General features: G+C 46.3%; 1 protein-coding gene across 1 annotated transcript in view; it reads right to left on the bottom strand.

The window, feature by feature from the left end:
* LOC142585886 (midasin) overlaps window positions 1–19320 on the bottom strand; it is a 344435-nt gene that overhangs the window by 284363 nt on the left and 40752 nt on the right. The window contains exons 8-10 of the mRNA XM_075696967.1: window positions 18380–18560; window positions 17179–17449; window positions 1730–1905 (exon numbers count right to left, since the gene is read on the bottom strand). Coding sequence (XP_075553082.1) covers window positions 1730–1905; window positions 17179–17449; window positions 18380–18560 — 628 coding nt within the window. The remainder of the gene's footprint in view (window positions 1–1729; window positions 1906–17178; window positions 17450–18379; window positions 18561–19320) is intronic.

Here is a 19320-nt window from a genome sequence, read left to right as displayed (position 1 = left end):
TTAAAAGGAGCAGGAAGAAAAAAAAAGGTGCACTTTCACCTGAAAGACGAAGCATTGATAGCGCTAGAAAAACAGTAGGATAACTGCATGAAATTAGGTTCATAGTTTTATTGGCTGTATAAATTGCAGTAAACATTCGCTTACATATTAAATTAACAAGCACGCTGTCAAGAGCACATAGGGAAACATATATTCGCCACAATGCTAGCGTGATGAGGAGCACTGGCCTTGGAAAGCAAACGCTTCAGCCTGCCTCTCTCTCCAATGCATGTCTGACACTTGGGATTACACAACATACAATATTAGGTGAATGTGAAGCAACCAGCCATCTCGGCTTGCCGAAACTTTGCACCCACTGCAGGGATTAAATTCAAGAGATGGCGCGTGACCAGCGCATATTCCCCTCTGCCCCAGAGCACACTTTGTCACATAACCGTGCACACACCTACCCCAGCACCTCTTTCTAGGCTAGCAAGCATTCGATTAAGTGACTTCCAACATTGGCCACGTGGGAGGATGGTGCACATCAAGCCATTATCCTTCTTAGTTCACTCTTATGTTTTCCCTCGCACTTGGACTTTACATAGAAACTAAGCTTCTTTCTGCCCATGCCGTAATGCACTAGCAGAGAAAAGATAAGACTTCTAAGGCGAAAGCCTTATTTGCTCCACGAAGCGAGAAATATGCCATCTGGCATTACCATACGATGGTACCAAAACCAACATGACCAAGTGACGTCACGCTGCTGGCACTGCATCTGCTGCGGCTCGCACTGCGAAATGCCACGATGAACAGCCACGGCGTCAGATCTTACCCACTCCCAAAATTGGATCAATATGGGCTGAAGTGAATTAAGATTGGTACAATTTAGAGCAAGGTGGATTAAGGTAGAGTTTTAATTTAAGATGATAACTTAGACAAGTCCTCATGCCTTCACCTTCAAATCATTCAAGGATACTTAAGTGACTATGACCTTTTTCAATGTCAGCCCCGCACAACTTATTGGGCGCTAGATTCAAAGGGGCTCTCCTTTGTTTAAATTCCATTTTATTAAAGTAATTTTCTGGTCTAGAGTTCACATTAAGAAGATGCTACTGTAATGTTGCTGCAAGATGCACAAGGAAAGTAGTATTGAATTTCATACACTAAACATACAACAACAAAGTTAAAGGGACACTAAAGTGAAAAATGATCTCTTCTGCATCAGTAAATTACCGTTATACAACACCAAAAACATCACTCTTACAACGATAAGACGTTTGGTAAGCCAGAAAAAGCGCAAGAACAAAATGCGAGTGGCGACGCCTACTTAAGTTCCCGCACCTGGGGGCTGTGACGTCTTGGATTTTGATAGCATCTTCTAGGGCCTACTAATTATATATAGCAGTACAGATTGACTACATTGTGTTCTAAAAGAACCAAATATTAAACATTGAGCCATTATTCAGCCAACGCGGTCCAAATGCGAAAACATACTTTGGAATCCCTGACGTCACACTGACGTGCCGGCGCTGGGGTTTCGGCGCGAAATTCAAATACTGATACTAAGACCTTCATTTTCACATCTAATAACCAAATATTTTTTTTTTAAAATGACTGCCTGCAGGGTTCTCAAACAATGCTTAAGTAGTCTTAACTGATTTATTGTTTCGCTTTAGTGTCCCTTTAAGGTTGCAACAGGAATGAGCTAATTAGAAAAAAGACAGAATGGCTAGGAGACACCACTCACAGTGATGTGGCTGAGGAACTTCGCATTCTGAGTCTGTGAGAATGTGGCATTAAAGAGTTCCTCAAATGCCTCCCGAACTGGGGACAACAGAAGCTTGATGTCGACAGGCTTGAAGCCACCAAGTAGGTCACTGCTGTCGCTTTGCTGACTCATGTTGAGCACCACTAAAGTGTGACCTGCATAAACCAAACATGACCACCCGTTGCATATAAAAACCAGCCTTCCCAGCCAAGAACATTTTATTTGGAATTTGCACAATGCTGACAACCCCATGCTGTAGACAGATGATGGTAGTTTTCAGCTGCCATTGTGAGGAATAGACACAAGCAGGCTCCAGTAGCAGGTTACCTGCCCCACTGCATACATGTATGTTTCATGCTGTTTCTACAGCGTTCTTTCACTGAAACTCGACATGCCGGCTTACGGCTGCGTGCCGCTATACAAGCAATTTGTCTACATGTATAGTTCCAGCTGTAAAATATACATAAGTGCGGAAGATTCAGTATGGCATTCAATGTACTAACTTCACCTGTGAACTCAGCCACTTCGTGGACGTGCCAAACATTCAGCTGTATTTCGCAGTAATTGTAAGTTAAGTGCAGCATGTTTGATTCAACAGTCACACAGTATATCTAAAGGAATGTGTACAGCATTTTTCACACTAACGAGCTGCAGCACGCTGTTGTAATGAGATGCACCACTTGCCTAAAACAGTGGAGGCAACAACAGTCATCTCTCTTGAACTAAGAATGATATGCAGTTAACAGTCGCCAAAACAAAGTGACCAAAAATTCTAGCGTTTGTGAGACCACTTCAGCTGTGCGAGAATATCATCACGTGAAATTGCTACACCAGTACACAAGATATTGCAGCAAGTCAAACTTCTCTATTTGCTTCCATATTTTGCGTGTAGTTTGCTCTGATGAAATCCTGAATGACATTAGACTTGACAAAGTTGTAGAGCAGAACCCCAGTAGTGTGTCCCCCAATTATGCAACATCCCGGGCTTTACGACAGATTAGCGCAGTCCCAGCAAACTCTCCATAGAGACAATGCATTAGAAAACCTCATTTTTATGAGCCAAGATTATGCATGTCCCGTCTCATATGACCACCAGCATGAAGCCAGGAACCCAACGACGAACCGTGCGCTGTACCCTCCATTAGGAGGGGGAGAGCGCACTTTTGCATGCGGAGAGATCTGACTGGATCCAGCTAGTACCAGCGCAGCATTCTTGGCTGCCATGGAGGAAAAAAAAGAAAAAAGACTAGGAGACCACCATATGCCAAGCTTGACGACTACTTGTAGAGAGAAGAATAATCTTGGAGGGAGAATAGTGTCACGCAGCAAGCCTTAACAAGCAAAACCTGTCAAGCCATCCCTTTTGCTAAAGTACACTATACCATCGTCTTTTCTCTCTCATGAAGTCTGCCCGACACGCGATCCTCTGCTCAGCAACATGCTCTGCAGACTAGGCCCAGTGTGCTTGCTTTCCGATAGGTTTTATTTGACATGCAGATGTTTGGGATTTTTGCTAGATTCGCCAACCACTCTCTGCACATTTCCTCTCTACATGCTTATGCAACTTCTGTGTTTATTGCAATGTGTACATTTATAGCCTTGCCTTTGTTGTAATGCGCAAGTACAACAGATGCACGTCGCCGTCCTTCTCTTAGTGTTTTTTTCGGACAAGCGTGTGCTGAGCATGGGGGTTCCTCACCGTAGCATGGCGGTGGTAAATGCTAAATCATACCATGACATGATGTTAAAGCATTGGGCCACTTTACTTGGCTTCAAATTTGTTACGGAATGCTCCCTTCTAGTATTGTTCCTATTTCCCTTCCTCCATGTCCACTGCCCTGTTACAATATAGCCTTGTGGCTCTGTCTCGTTGTTTCTATCCCTTGCTCCTATACACATTGCTCAACCACCACCTGTCTTTGTTGCAATTTCGCACTCTTGACATTTTCTCTCAGCAGCACTTGCTCCTATCAGGAAGGTCCTCAATGTTTTCTCTTCATCAGTTGTGATCAGAGTGAACAGCACTCAGAGAGCCAAGGAACTGAATCGTGTCCGTGTACATCCTCAGTGGTGTGTCAGCAACTGCAATTCACAATGTCGTGGAAACAAACAGCACTGCCACTCGGGGACAAGCTGAAGATCATCTAAGATGCGAAGAAATGACATGGAGCCACAAAGGCCAGCATCACCCAAGATTCCAGAATATCCGTGAAAGAAGGATACCACAATGACTGAGTGAACCAATTCCTATGTGCTACACAGAAAGAAGGAACAGCGACAAAAGCAGGGGCAATATTCTTCAGTAATCACGTTGGGAGATGCAGTAAACCCTCATTATGAAGAATTGAAACGGATGACGAAAAAATCCGACATTAGCAATAATTCGATAAGAAAAATTACTCCATAAAAGCTAAAAAAGATAGAGCTAAAATAGCATAACTCTGCGGACATCTAATATGAGTGCCAAGTAGCGCCTTTTCAATCGTGACAGAGCCAGATCGGGATCGAATTTCTCTGTCACAATTGGCTTCTTTGCGCAAACTGCAGGAGAGAGCCAATACAGTCTTGGTTTATGTGACATTGGGCATGCCAGGCATGCAAAAGGTGGCACTGAGTAAGTGCCCTTGTGATTGTTTGCACTACTGTGTTGTCGTTCCTTTGTCCTAAGAGCATGGGTGAGAACTCCACACTCCTTGCGTTATGTCACTCCTGGTCCATGGACGTTGCCGCAAAATCCAGCCCTAATTCACAATGTTCACGTTGAAATGTCTTTTCAAGCCTGAAAAAGATATTCTAGACAAAATCCAGAATGACTTCCGGCGCCGGGGGTTGTTTTAGTCGGTGGTGCATGACAGCACGAAAAAATTTTGGGGGGGTGAGGGGAGCTGGAGCCCCATAAGCCCCCTCCCCCCCTCCGTGGCTACACCCCTGACCTTTAGCAATCGGCTCACCAATGGCTGCAACAAGTTTGCAGAGCAGGTCATCGACAGATTCATTTTCTTTGTTAATGATACACTGTAGCTCCAAATTCACAATCTTAGGTTATTGCTCACTGCTAGTTATTCGATGCTCTAGATCATTCAAAGAGCTTTTTAGGGTTGCGTTTTCTTGGCGCAGAGTAGCCTTTACAGTTTCGAGCTGGACGTTTTTTGCAACAGCTTCATCCAGTTTTTTTATTTAAGTCCTCCATTGTGTCATGAGTATAGTCAATACTTTTGGTCATGTTCCTTTTCTAGGTTTTCAATTCTCGCATTTCATTTATGCAATCTCTTTGTACAGACTCACGAAACGTTTTAAGTTCCTGCTGTATTTCTTCGTTAAGTTTCAGGCATTCAGTCTTTACTTCCTCTTTGATTTCTGCCATAACAAATCAGTTACTGACTTTTTAACCGAGGTATGGAAATGAGAGACAGATGCAGCAAAACAGAAATAGAACCGACAACTTGGCAGCAGTGGCAGAACACTTGACAGAAAAATTCGCTAGTAAGAAATGCAATGTGCATATACATTGACCTGTACAGAAGCAGAAAACTTAATACAACATTTACAGTTCCGTCGCTACTGCCAAGTGAATCAGCTGGTGACGGAAATGCTCCTCTTGTAGACTGCATCTTGTCACATGGTAGGACGCAGCAGTAGCACGCACGCGCACAGCAGCACGCAGGCGCAGCTTGTTCCATGCCAACCTTGTGTGCAAGCTTGGGCATCACCGTCGAAAAAAACGCATGTGAGCGTATACAGAAGCACATAATTTAACACAACATTCACAGTTCCGTCGCAACTGCCAAGTCACGACGTAACTAAGTAAAGCCAGCCACGCTTTCGTGTGCACACTGTCCCTGCGGCTGATAGCGCCACCTGCACTGGGACTATGCTATCAAGAAAAGCACCAGCAGCGAGGAGTGAATTCTTTATCTTCCTCTCGCTCCAACGAGTCACCGAAACTTGACACTAAGCAACCTCCAATAATAATGCACAGAAAGACAGCTTACACGGTGCTACACTGTCTCGGCACGCCCACTCTTTACACATGCGACAGATTACCTCTAAAGTAGGGTGCATAGCTGCGTATGTGCTCAGCCGCGCTTACAGCCATGCGCAGCCACGGCCAAGGCGTGCTCCAGCGCCTCCATCCCCCCGCCCCTACGTTCACGCCTTCATTGCATTACCACAAGCTCGCTCCCCTCCCCCTCTTTCTCTTTGATTGCATGGGAAGGCGACACTTGTGAAGCCACCATCTTTCTTGTCTTACCCTCGCACATTTTCACTTGCACCTAAAGTACTAAGTGCGTGGGGATGCGGTAGGATCTAATTGCACTTGGACTTTATATGAAACTTGATGCAGCTCCACTTCCAAGGTGTCTACTGTGAGGCTTGGGCTGAACGCAGGAAGACTCGCATAGTAGGGTAACAGTTTAATGCGGGTTAAGGTTACATTTAACACACCGACTGATCACTCCAGCGGCAATGGCTTGACTGACGCCCATCGCGGGCAAACAGCAAAAACAAACGAGGCTCCCGGAAACGGAAGCAGGACTAGGTAGGTGACGATGTCGGTGCGGCTACTTGTTGCGCAGGTCACGTTGCGCCATCTGTAGCAGCCCACACCAACTGGCCAAGCCCCATCACGTCACTCACATTCCACCCCCGTCCGGATGACCAAGTCCCTTGGTCTAACTTGGCGTCCATATAGTCACTCAAGCACGAAGTCTCGCAAGTGACGGGGAAGGTGGCGCACACGCTGTTGGCGCTGAGGCTGTGTTTGGTGGATGGCAGTTTCATCATCAGGGACTGTAGTGGCGGATGTTTCCCCTTCAAGGCTGGACGAAAGGTGTGCCACAGGAGATGACGGAGGCACATACAACTTAATTTGCGAAACATGCACAGTTCTTGGCTGGTTAAGCAGGCGAGCTGTCATTCCTGACACACGCAAAGCCTTGAATGTGGATGCAGTCAACTGCTCAGTGAGGCGGTAGAGCCCTCTAAAGCGCGGTGCCATTTTCTCGTGGGGCGCTGGCGCTTGACGTTTGATCCATACTAGGTCACCTACTGTGAAGCTATGAGAGCGATGGGTACTATCATAGTGGCGTTTGCGGGTGGCTTGAGCTGCTTCTGAATTGGCAGATGCCTCTGAACGTTGCGCTGTTACATCAAGGACGCGCTCAACAAGGCCGGTTTGTTGGAGCGACCGTTGTTGCTGGAGAGGAACCTTAGGCACGTAGCTGAAGAGTAACTGGAATGGCGAAAAGCTGGTGCTCGAATTCACCGAAGTGTTAACCGCAAAGGCTGCTTCATGGAGCTTTGCAGGCCATGATAAAGGTTCCAAAGCACATATTTTCCGTAATACTGTAAGTAATGTTCCATTGCTTCGTTCAACGAGGCCATTCCCTTCAGGTCGGTAGGCTGTTGAATAGTGCAGCTCAACGTTATGTAAATGCATGAACCGCTTGAACTCTGTCGACTCAAAGGCCGACCCATGGTCTGAGAGACAGTGGTCAGGTGCACCATAGCAATAAAATACTTTATGCAAAGTCTGAATAACTTCGCGTGCCGAGGTTGACGGAACGGCTCCTGGAGCAATAAAGCGAGTTGCAAAATCAATCACGTTCAGTATGTACCGTGATGAGTTGCTGGGAGGCATAGTTATGTGGTCGATAGCAATGCTCGAGAATGGAACATCTGAAGTTGGCATTTTGCCAAGAAAACCAACACTTCTTGAGGTTGGACGGTTATACTGCTGGCAGCATTGGCAGGATGACACGTAGCTCTTGACTGTCTTTTCCATACCTGGCCACCAGTAGCGGTCTTGCACTTTGTGTAAAGTCCGCTTGACGTCGAAGTGACCTGCACCATCATGTAGTGCCTGGAGAATGGCGGGACGCAATGACGATGGCGCTACAACAGCATATGTTCCTGAAGGTGTCCGATGGTATAGCACGTTGTCGATTAGGTTGAACTCGGCCGGGGCATCTCCATTAGCAAGGCTTTGAAGAATTGCACTGCATTCGGGGTCTTTTTCTTGAACGGTAACCAGCGCTTGAGCGGAGTGTGTGACTGCACACGAAAGTCTAGACAAATGGTCAGCTACAACATTCTGCCGTCCAGGCAAATGTCTGACCGAGAAGTCAAATTCAACCAAGTCCATGAGCATGGAAGTAAATCTGCGAGATGGTTTCACACACTTCGTCAAGCAAGCAACAGTCCAGTTATCTGTAACTAGGACAAACTTGATTCCGATTAGATACTGACGAAATTTCACTGTTATTGCCCAATGTACTGCGATGCCTTCCCACACGTTACTGTGAAGCTTGCGTTCGTCTAGCGTCAGGGATCGGCTAGCATAGGCAATAACACGTTCTTTGCCATCCTGAAATTGTGACAACACTGCTCCTATGGCTTCACCAGAAGCATCAGTGGTTACTGTTGTTGCTGCATATTGATTGAAATGAGCAAGTAGCGGTGGCTTTGTAAGGGCTGAGCGAATAGCTTGGAAGGCACTTTCGCATTCTGGGGACCACAGAAATGTGGACGACTTGACAAGGGCTTGAAGAGGGGCTACCACTTTAGCGAAGCCCTTGATGAATCGACGGTAAAAGCTGGCTGTCTGTATCCAGGAAAGTACTTCCTTTTGGTTTCGGGGAGTTGCGATACGGTACATGGCAGCTGCTCTTTCTGGATCCGGGCGATGGCCTTCGCTTGAAATGATGAACCCAAGAAATTTGATGCAAGCGAGACCGAAGGAACATTTCTCAAGTGAGGCCTTAAGTCCACTGGTATGCAGCAACTGGAGGGCCTCTTCCATCAAGTCTGCGAATGTGGCGAATGACTCTGCATAGATAAGGATGTCATCGAGATATACTCGTATGCCGCTTTTATCCGGGCGAGGCTGAAGGTCTTGGAATACCAGTTGCATGGCTCGCTGAAATGTGGACGGCGCATTCTTTAATCCGAATGGCATTCGGGTCCACATGTAAGTTCCGTGGTGGGTGATGAATGCGGTTTTCTCATAGTCCTGGGGTCTCAGGCTGACTTGCCAGTAGGCGCACTTAATGTCCATTGTGGCGAAGTAGGCGCAGCCAGCGATGTCCTGAATGATGTCATCCACCAGAGGTAGGGGGTGCACAACCTTGATCGTACGTTCATTAAGTGGAATGTAATTCACACACAAGCGTTTCTTTCCACTGCAAGACACCACAACGACTGGGAATGCCCACGGGCCAGATGCAGGGAGGATGATATTTTGAGCAAGAAGCTTTTTAATTTGCCTTTCGAGGAACTGCCTGTCTTCTAGCGTATATCTGTAAGGGCTGCGGCTGTACGGCACGGTATTGGGCAGCAAATCAATGCGATGTTGAGTGTCAGTAAAGTGACCAATGTCATCTTCATGGCGAGAAAAGACGGCATTGTTCTTGGCCAGTATGTCAGCAATGACAGACTGCTGTTCAGGCGAGAGCTGGCTGCCTAGGCTGGCTGGTGGAAGTTCGGGGTGGATGGTCACAGGCACCGTAGTGCAGACTTGTGTGGCAGTGCTGCTTTCCAGCGGCACTGTCTTCGCCGCCAGAACTTGCCAGGGAGGCTCTTCTGGCGAAGGTAAGGGTTCTCGTTGTAGACAGTCTTGTAACGTTGCTTCTGCCGGCGCAAAAAGTTTTGAGCGGGCTAAAATGACGGCATTGGCCATTCGCGGGACCAGACGCTGAGTGGCTAGAATCATTACACCCGTGGCTGGATGTTGTAGCTGAGTGGGCTCTGGTGGCTGGAAGATCAAGCGGGCTCGCGCTGCCAAAAACCAGTCTTCACCCAGAATAAGGGGTAGGACGTTGTTCTCCAAAACTGCTGCCTCAACCACACCAGTGATAGGGCCAATAGTTATCTTAAGGAGGGCGGACCCAACTGGTAGCGCTGTACCACCTCCAACGACGGCAAGAGGGAAATTAGTCCATGGCAAGATCATTGCGGAAGGTAGGACGGCTTTAGAAATCAATGTCACGTTCGAGCCAGAGTCCGGATATGCTTCATGTTCTCCGACTCCTGCAATAGCCGCCGTGAAAAATGGACATTGATGTTGGGAGCCTTCAAGTTTTTCAGGCATACTGTGAAAGGCCCGTGGCTGTTGGGCATCAGGGATGGTTGACGGTGGTGCCCTGTTGCTACGCGAGGGACATGCCGACGCCAAATGCCCTAACTCTTCGCACTTGTAACAAGTTGCTTGTGCGATGTCTTGGCCGCTCCGGAATGCTGGGGCCCCATACTGTGCAGAAATGGCTTCGTATCTTCGTTCCTGTTGTTCCTTGGGCAACTCGGAAATGCGCTGTCTTGGCTGGGCTGTTGTAGCTGTTGGCGTAGCTGTTGGCGTAGCTGGTGGCTGGAAGTTATATTGCTGACGTCCTGAATTGCCACTTTGAGATGAATGAGGGGGTGGCTTCTGTGGAAGCAGCGGTTGCTTTACGCTTGCCCTGTCATGGGCACGTTGAGTGCACTTGTCTAGGCTTGTGCACGTGGACATGAAGTCACGCACTGTTAACGGCCTATTAGCCGCGATGGCAGCAATGACATGTGGTTCTTGAAGACCTTGTAGGAGGTAATCAATCTTCTGGGCGTCGGTAAGGGTGACGGGGCAGCTTTCAACTACACGCAGCTTTGCGTAAGCGTACTCTTATAGGCTCTCGCCTGGGCCCTGTCTGATCTTTATGACGCGTTCCTGCCATTCGATGAGGGTCAGCTCCGATGAAAATGCTTCCCTCAGGGCGGCGCTCCATGTTTCCCAAGTTGAATGGTGATTTCCAAAAGCGAGGTGCCAATTACGAGCTGTGCCTTTCAGTTTACTTGCGGCAATGAGACGGGTGGTGGCGTCGTCCCATGCGGCAAGCTGCTGTACCCGGCGGACGTCATTGAGCCAGACATTAACATTTTGTGCTGGAGACTGATCGAAGTAAGCAATCGATGACGATAGGTCTGGCAGAGTGGTAACTGTAGTCGAGGGGCGTGGCAGCTGCTGAAGTAGAAGTGCCAGACTTTCGAGCGTCGCGGTATCAAGGGTCAAACCTGAGTTGCCGGCGGTAAACGCCCTCTCCACGCTTGACCGTGGCGTTGCCTCGCGACGTTGGTGAATGTCAGCTTTGAGGCGCTGAATGAGCTCTTCTTTAGAGCCGGTGCTCTCTAACTCGCGCCGGGCCAATTCATCGCGGATAAGGTCGACTCCAAGCCGCGACATGGTCGTTGAGTCAAGCTCCTCCCAAATAATTCCTGGCATGATGCACCGCAAAGCGAGGCTGGGCGCACGGGAGACTAGGTGAGTGAGCGCTAAGCCACAGGTTGTGCGCGGGATTCAAGTTAGTTCCGGGCTAGTTGTGAACATTCACGGCACTATTCATCTGACGGCCGTGCTTTTCTTCTGATGCGGAGTGAACACAGACGAGCGGTAAAATGGCTGAAGTATCTTCAGGCGTGAGTCTTCGGCGGCGTGAGGGCGCGACTACAATGCCGAATGCGGCTGAAGAGGCGTACTGACCGTCGTTCTTGCGCTGCCATGGCTGAATGGCTTGGCAGAGGTTCGGGGTCGACTGCGCCAGATGTGAGGCTTGGGCTGAACGCAGGAAGACTCGCATAGTAGGGTAACGGTTTAATGCGGGTTAAGGTTACATTTAACACACCGACTGATCACTCCAGCGGCAATGGCTTGACTGACGCCCATCGCGGGCAAACAGCAAAAACAAGCGAGGCTCCCGGAAACGGAAGCAGGACTAGGTAGGTGACGATGTCGGTGCGGCTACTTGTTGCGCAGGTCACGTTGCGCCATCTGTAGCAGCCCACACCAACTGGCCAAGCCCCATCACGTCACTCACACTACCAAGTTGACATTTCCAAATTCCCTGAGTTCTCCAGGTTTTCCCTGAGTGTCTTTGCAAGATTCCCTGAGTGATGCAGAACTATGTTTTATGTCAAGACAGGCTGAAACCATATTGCCTGATGCTGTCACTCTCTAGTAAGCATATGAAAAAAAAAACACACACACGCACGACTCAATCCAATTTGAAAACTAAGGAGTAGTGTTTATGTTATTCAAAAAGAGAATAGAAGGGAGGGGTTAGTAAAATGCACAGCAAATAAAATGTATTCGAAAAAATTGCAAATGAAGTCGGACATTCTCAAATACGAATAAAAAGGAGATGCATACAGAAGCAAATATTTTCGAATGTGAGCCATTTCTATCAGCTGATAGCAAGCCCAGTGGTATACGTAGGTTCTTTCTGTTCTTGTCCTCCTTCCGCCACTCGTTCGCCCCACGGACCATTTGAAGCATCTTCTTGGTCAGTTGCACAGTCCACATCTGATTATTTGGGCTCTCAAAGGGCCGCGAGAACTTCCGAAAAATCGGCCAGTTGGAAAAAATAAATGCCTGTCATTACTGCCCTTAGGGGCCTCAAACCGCCACAGGCACATTCGAAAACGCTCTGAAGGCCTGTCAGCACACATATTAGGCATATCGATGCTCGTACTGTGACAGAAAATACCGAGTACACGCGTGTATAATTAAGAAATACATACTGTGTCACATGGAAATATCCCCGTCCCACGCTTGTTATGTTTCACTGCAATACTTTTATGTATGCTTCACCAACTAACATCTCTGTACAAAGGCGAAGCTAACTTTCGGGAACCAGCATTATGCAATGCACCGTGCTTTCCACTCTTGTAAGCCAATCACAAGAACCACAAAGGTGGAGTTCGTGCGATTCCTGAGAGCAGAGAATTATTTCAATAAAAAACACGGCACCCAATGACAAGAACCTTCATAGCGAATGTCGAAGCAGCTAGGCGTAGTGTTGCCGCAGTGGTGGCTACGGCTGCCAGCGGATCTACGTGTGAGAGCGCCAGTTCAAGGTGGCGAGCTAATAAATATGGCGGCGGTGCTCGCTTTGATTAATATCTTTTCGGATCTACGGTCAAGGCAAACAGTCCGGAAAATCAAACGGCGAAGTGTTCTTACGTCCGAAATTTCAGACGTTTTGATACATTGACTCTATGGGGCACGTGGTGAAGCGGCGAATCCGTCCAATTTATCAGGAATCCAGAAAGGCAGTCGTTGACTGTACACTAGCAACTCCTCCTGACGACGACAGGGCGTCAAAGACAATTTATTATGATTCCTCTCTGTTACTCGAGCCAGCATTACCGCGACTTTCGACCCTTTCAATAAAATTACAGCAAATTTTCCCTTATAGAGGCACAAATTTCCTGAGTTTTCCCCGAGTTTTTCCAGACTACTTAATGTCCCTGAGAATTCCAGGTTTTCCCAGTTGGTAGACACCCTGGCTTCGGCGTTATCGCGCGGTGTGCAATTTGAAAGGTGCATTTGAAAGCAGCCGCTTGTAATTCAAACGTTTGACGACCTGTGTCTGCAGAATTTTCCATTTATTGTCTCGGCATTTCTTTGCAGCGGAAGTCAAATTTTGTTATATTGAAATTGCACACAGACACAATTCATTATATTAAGGTTCTAAATACATGGTGTTCTGTAGGCAAGAGGTCTTGAAAAGTTTAATACTTCGTTATATAAAAAATTTCATTATATGGACGTTTAACTGTATAAAACTTTTTATTTTTCACTGCCTACTTTTTGCAATGTCTATTTTTAGCACAAGTGGCAAATTTGGTTTCAGGGCTTCAAAGCTATGTTTGGTAGGTCTTTTTTCAGTCCAGATATAGCAATGATCGGTTATAATGATGGGGCTTTTCGTTCTTGATATTGTTATAAGTGGACTGCATTGTACTTTCTTCGCATTTTTGGTTTCTGAGTCCTACAAAGTATTAGCCTATACCGTTGAAACCATATAAATGAACTCAATAGTACCACGAAAAGTAGTGGTTATATCAGTAGTTCGTTACACGGGGGCGAGCTCCATCACTGGAAAAGCTGGCACTGCCGTCAGCATGACGTGGTATGAGCGATTGCATGGACACAGCTGCCACGTCAGCGGCTTCGGAAGCACAGAAGCAAACTGAAAACGAAAGTTTAAAGTCCAACCTATGCTGCGGTTCTGATTAAGGGGGGAGTTTTTCCCTGCTTTGGGTGTCTGCTTGACTACACTTGAAAGCACTATAGTAGGTAGTGGCTGCCTTTGAAGGCATCCAACATGGTAGGCTACTGCTCGGTGCCGCAGTGCCGGGCATACGTAATGGAGCTCAGTATCAGCCTTCACATGTACACACGGGACAAGAAGCTGCGTGAAGCTAGGATAGCGAAACTTAGAACCAGCAAGAGCCATCGGCTACAACTTGGGTGTGCAGCAAGCACTTCCGCGAGGAAGATCGGGGCTCAATTTTCAGTGAGTAGCAGAAAGCAAGCACTGAGACGGTCGCCCGTGCGCGCTGCCCAGCTAATGTCATGAAGCTTTGATCTATGAGCTTGCTGATGCTAGATACTGACAAATTCACTGGAGTGGAAAGGTAACGGTAAGAAGCATATTAAAAATTAAAGAAAGGCATCGCCTATGCTTATGTTTACGTTAGCACCAAACAATGTATGTACTGGATTAAGAAAAAGAAGCAGTGGGAAATTGCTTGATGAAAGACCGATAAATATACAATGCAATGCAACTTGAGAAATAATTATACTGAAATGTCCAAGAATTTAAAATAAACGAAAAAAACAAATTGAATCATTGCGATGGCACATCACAAGTCACCGTAGGCATCAAAGTCCCTAATTATAACAAAATTATTTTTAACAGCTCTGATAGGGTCCACACAACAACGGTCGCTTGTGTACTGTCAAATTCTCACATGTTGCGGCCTAAAGCTCATGGCACGTTGTGAAAACGTGCTCACAGCAAAAGCGAAAAGAATGTGCACGGACATGCACGCAGAAACACAGTCGGTCACGGTGAACCCTTGCGATCGCTGCATTGAAGCTTCATTCTGTTATGCTCCATTTGGTTATACAGACAGCCCACTAAAAGAACATATTTCACATAGTTTGCTCTCAGTGATTGTCTGCCTTTCACACAAGAAACTAGTTCAGGGAACTCCACCATGACAATTGCACGCAGTGGGCATTCACTGTACATAGTCGCTAAAGAGATAGCGCCTGTAAACTACTCTGTACTCTCTGTTTCCCCAAGCTTATTATTTTGACAGTAAAGCGCTTCTGTCGTCTCGAGAGTACTTACAAAAATGTCCAGGAAGGCTCTCTCGTAGTGCTTTTATTGAGCGCACCACTACCAGTACTATGCAAGCAATGCACTTCCAACAGATGGCGACCCTGTAAGCCCTCACCGCCAATATGGACTCACCCTTAAAAATGCTCAAAAATTAACCACACTGAAGTTGGTTTCAGCAGTTACAATTCAGCAGTAGTTTGGCCGGAAAACCAGACTTTCAGTGTCATTTTTGTTACAGGTGCATTCCCACACCTAACTGCAAACTTCCATTAGAAATGTTTATCTAAAGAACGGAATATGGCATCGTGTCACTCTTTCAAAACTGTGCCCGGTTCCGATCACCTGTCATTTCAAAACTGCAAGCACAGCCACCATTTTTATTCGAGAGCTTATGATATATTTTGCTGTATGGCTGTATTCTTCACACGAGTGAAGCCTTCTATTTGGCCGGAAGCATAAACTTAGAAAACTACTGTGGCATGCTGCCATGCTGCAAAGATCTCGGACAGCATTAGGACTGCACATCAGCCACACCAGAGCTGTAAAATTATGTTACCTATGTTGCTTCAGAGGAAAAAAAAATGCAATGTTCGAAAGGTAAAATGTCACTACGAAAAGTTATCAGCAATTGGCAGTGCATAAAGTGCTACCAAACCGTGATCTTTTGATAACGGCTAGTAATCGACACTCCTTTGCTACATTGTGCAGCGGCAGGGCATGGTGCAGCATTCTCGCCAACTCGGGCCACGTAGGGCTGTGTCGACAGGAACACTTTAGCGGCCATTGTTCCCACGGTGGAAAAACATTGATGGTCATTTCAAATACAGTAGTTGAAACAGGCATAATGACCACGATGCCGCACGGACAATTGTGCAAAAAACGAGAGTGATGCCATCGCATCATCTGATATCGCACCGGCACCTGCCTCGCACCATGATTTTTATGCTGTACGCGCCACACCTCTGCTTTGGAGGCATGCCGTGAAAATAGGTGACCATGCGTGACCTTTTTTGCAGTTTCCAAAATCCGTGTGAGGCAGTCGCTTGCTCATCTCAAAGGCCGCATCATTTTTGCGGTTCAACTGGAGCAGGGCGCGCACTGCCGTGTGCCTGTATGTCCAGTTTGGTCACGTTTCCATGCTTTGGCACTTTGCGTGTGCCTTATTTTTAGCGTGTCTAGGTTTGAAGCATTTATTGCAGCACTACGGTGATTTAAAAAACGTTTATTTTCATAGGGAGGATAGGAAAATCGCAAATGCATTGAAATGTTGTCGTTATAACCGATAGATGGCTATATCTGGGATCATTATAAGTGGTTTTGACTATAGCTTAAGTTGAAGCTCCTCGCAACTCTGTCGCACATTCATCATGTATTGTATAATTAATTTTTCTTGTTTGGATTATGTGACGCTAGGATTATACTACAATTTCTTTTTCAGTCCTGAGAAAGTCATATAATCAGGGTTCACCTATCTCCTCCAGTCCAAGTCTCTCCCCATTGCCCATTACTGCTCTACAGCAGTCAACAATGGCTTCATGAAGCCAACGTGGGAACTTGCTGAGATATTGTGCCTATCCAGTTGCAGGGAACCAAAACTTGCGTTTGTAGGGCCATGTTATGTGGCAAACACACTATGTGCATGTCAGTACATTACAGCAAATGCAATGAGAACTGTAGCAGAGTGCATGTGGCCCACAAATATTTGCACATGCCAAGCACTTGCCCGCCTGTCTATCTTTCCAATGGTGACCAGAACCCAACGCGTGCACAGGGTTGTCAACATCATGCAAAAGGTATATATTGAATTCATGACAATATCTTGCAATGGGGCACAATGCAATGTGAGAGGTGATCAATGAGAAATGTCAAGAAAAGCAAAGAGGTCATCCAATAAAAAAAGACGTTATTGCCTTAGCAATCTTGCATTATTGACCTACTAGCTATGCTGTAGCAAATGGCACAACACTATTAACAAGTCAACTTTAAATAAATTTTTCTTGATTCAGATGTCATATAGAGTGTACGTTTGAAACATCTTACATTAAAAAGCAGTGTGAAAAACAGGACAAGTGAGGGGACACGGATGCAGGACTGTCCTCTCGCTTTTTATGTTTTTCATGCTGTTTTTTACACGGTGATAACTAGACAACTAGTTCACCTTTGCATTCTACTTCAGTACATTTTACATAATTCATAAGTTGTGTTTCGTTATGTGTTTGATAGGCCAATTACATAACCAACATACAAGTCTATACTTCCTGTGCCTACCTGTGAGCTCAGCCAGATGCTGAACAGCCGCAGTTTTTCCAACGCCTGTCTCACCGACAAGCAACACTGGTTCCTCACTGGCTACTGCAGCTGCCAACTGCTCAGTCAACACCAAGGCATGCCGTGTCCCAGCAAAGGTGCTTAGTTTTGTAGCTGTTGACAATCGGTCTTTCGCTTGAGCTCTTCGCCGAGGCAACACAACACGACCCACAGTCACTAATGATGCAGTCACCTTGACCTCTGGTTTGTTCATTGTGCAAAGAAAGAGTGCCTGCAAAGATTCAATTGAGCAATGTGAGCTGCATCAAAAGAAAACAAACCCAAAGCATTCATCAGGGCAGCAGAATGCAGTATGACAAACAAAAAAGTGCTGAGGTGATACACTATAAAAATATTTATACCCTTAAGGGCATACCTTGTCCCCAAACAATAATCGTTATCTGTCCTGCTTGCGTTTCCTTTCTAGAAAACTCTGCACTTGCAACTTTTCTGTCAGGAATGCTATGTCCTGCTGATAATGTGCAATGCATTCATGACCTGGCACACAGCACTAAAGGAAAGAAAAGGCACTTGAGATAGATCATAATTATTATTTGAGAACAAGATATGCCCAAAGAGCTCGAACTTTGAGTGTAACTGTGTTATGAACAATAACAGATTTTTATCACAGCTACAGCTATATGAACAACTTCTTTCTTCTTTTTTTTTTCTTGGTGTGAGAGTGAAGAAGGCATAAAGTGATTAAAATCATTGAGAATTTGTGTTGCAGCCAACTTAACTCATCTGTTCACCAAACGACAGAGAAAACAACTTTGACCCGTAGGTAGCAGTGAGAATCAAACCCAGGCCACATCAAACATGTGTAACTGAATGTTACACACAATGACAAGAAAGCCGTCTTCCAAGAGTCTAGGCTACGACAGTCACAGAAGCCTTATTTGCTTCATGTTGATGTCACTAGTCGGGCTGCGTGAATGAAGCACAACGTAAAGCAAGGTGCTCACAAATTTTCTGCCCGATTGGGATGGTAAAGAAACAATGAAATTATTATTGCCATTGAAATTAGCATTTTCAAGCTGCCAGATTATTCAAATGTTTTAGCAGCCCATCTATGTCTGAGAAATCAAGTCAGTGACTGTATGCTACTGCCCATCCATAAGCTATAATCTGCCCTTTCCACATTAGTTGTGCAAGTGCAGACCTGCGACTTGGTGAGTCCAAGGAGTGCTCCACACTGCTGAGCCAGAGCCTGCCTCTTGGCCAAATCCCGGATGCTCTGGCAGAGGCAGTCCATTGTGTCCTGGAATGTGTGCTCAGCAGCCTGCGTCCCCTCCAGAGAGAAGCCACGCAGCACAAGGCGCTGACACAGCTTCAGCAGATCCCTGCATACCAGTTCAACCATCCAGCCCATCAGGATCTTCCGTGAACACACAAGCGACGGATGGAAACCTTAAGGCAGCTGAACAGAGGTCAGTATATAGACATACTACAGTACAGACCATTTCTAACATAAGCACTTATGGTGTAGAAGTGTATATAAAGCGTTCTTTTTTTTTTTCTAACTCTCATTTACCCTCCCAAAGAACTCCATGTAGATGCATGTCGCTTATAATGCAGCCACATGAGATTAAATACCAGTTATAATGTGGCAAGGTGCACCAGACGAGAAGAGAGCGACATGGGCAATTCGGAGGAGAAAGTGATACTGAACAAACAAACAGGAAACTGAGAAATAAAAATGCAGCAGCAACCTGCCATATGTGCGCACTCTGTGGATGCATGAGGGTTGCCTAAGTGATGGAGGAACCGTTGCTTCAGCCGCTTGTCAGCAGCACAAGCTCCACAACAAACCTGTGCACAATGTCGCTCTTTGTTTGGCTCTTCAGTCTGGGTGCGAAAAGTAAAAAGTCGCCAATATCATTTTTTTTTTTCCAGGACGCGGATGGGGTCGAAAATATATCATGATGGTTAAGGCTACGGGTGCGCACCGTCGCGAAGGGCAATCTTGTACACACGACCTTGACTCCGCAATGCTGTCAGTTTAGGCTATGTTCCACAAATTAAGTTCAAATCATTCATCCTGTCCACATGCGCAGAGTAACGGCGACTTCGGAGATGACGTAGGCCCTCGTCGGGGCGCAT

This window comes from Dermacentor variabilis, chromosome 6, assembly GCF_050947875.1.
Source record: "Dermacentor variabilis isolate Ectoservices chromosome 6, ASM5094787v1, whole genome shotgun sequence".
In the NCBI taxonomy this organism is placed as follows: domain Eukaryota; kingdom Metazoa; phylum Arthropoda; class Arachnida; order Ixodida; family Ixodidae; genus Dermacentor; species Dermacentor variabilis.
This window is presented reverse-complemented; position numbering and strand designations above follow the sequence as displayed.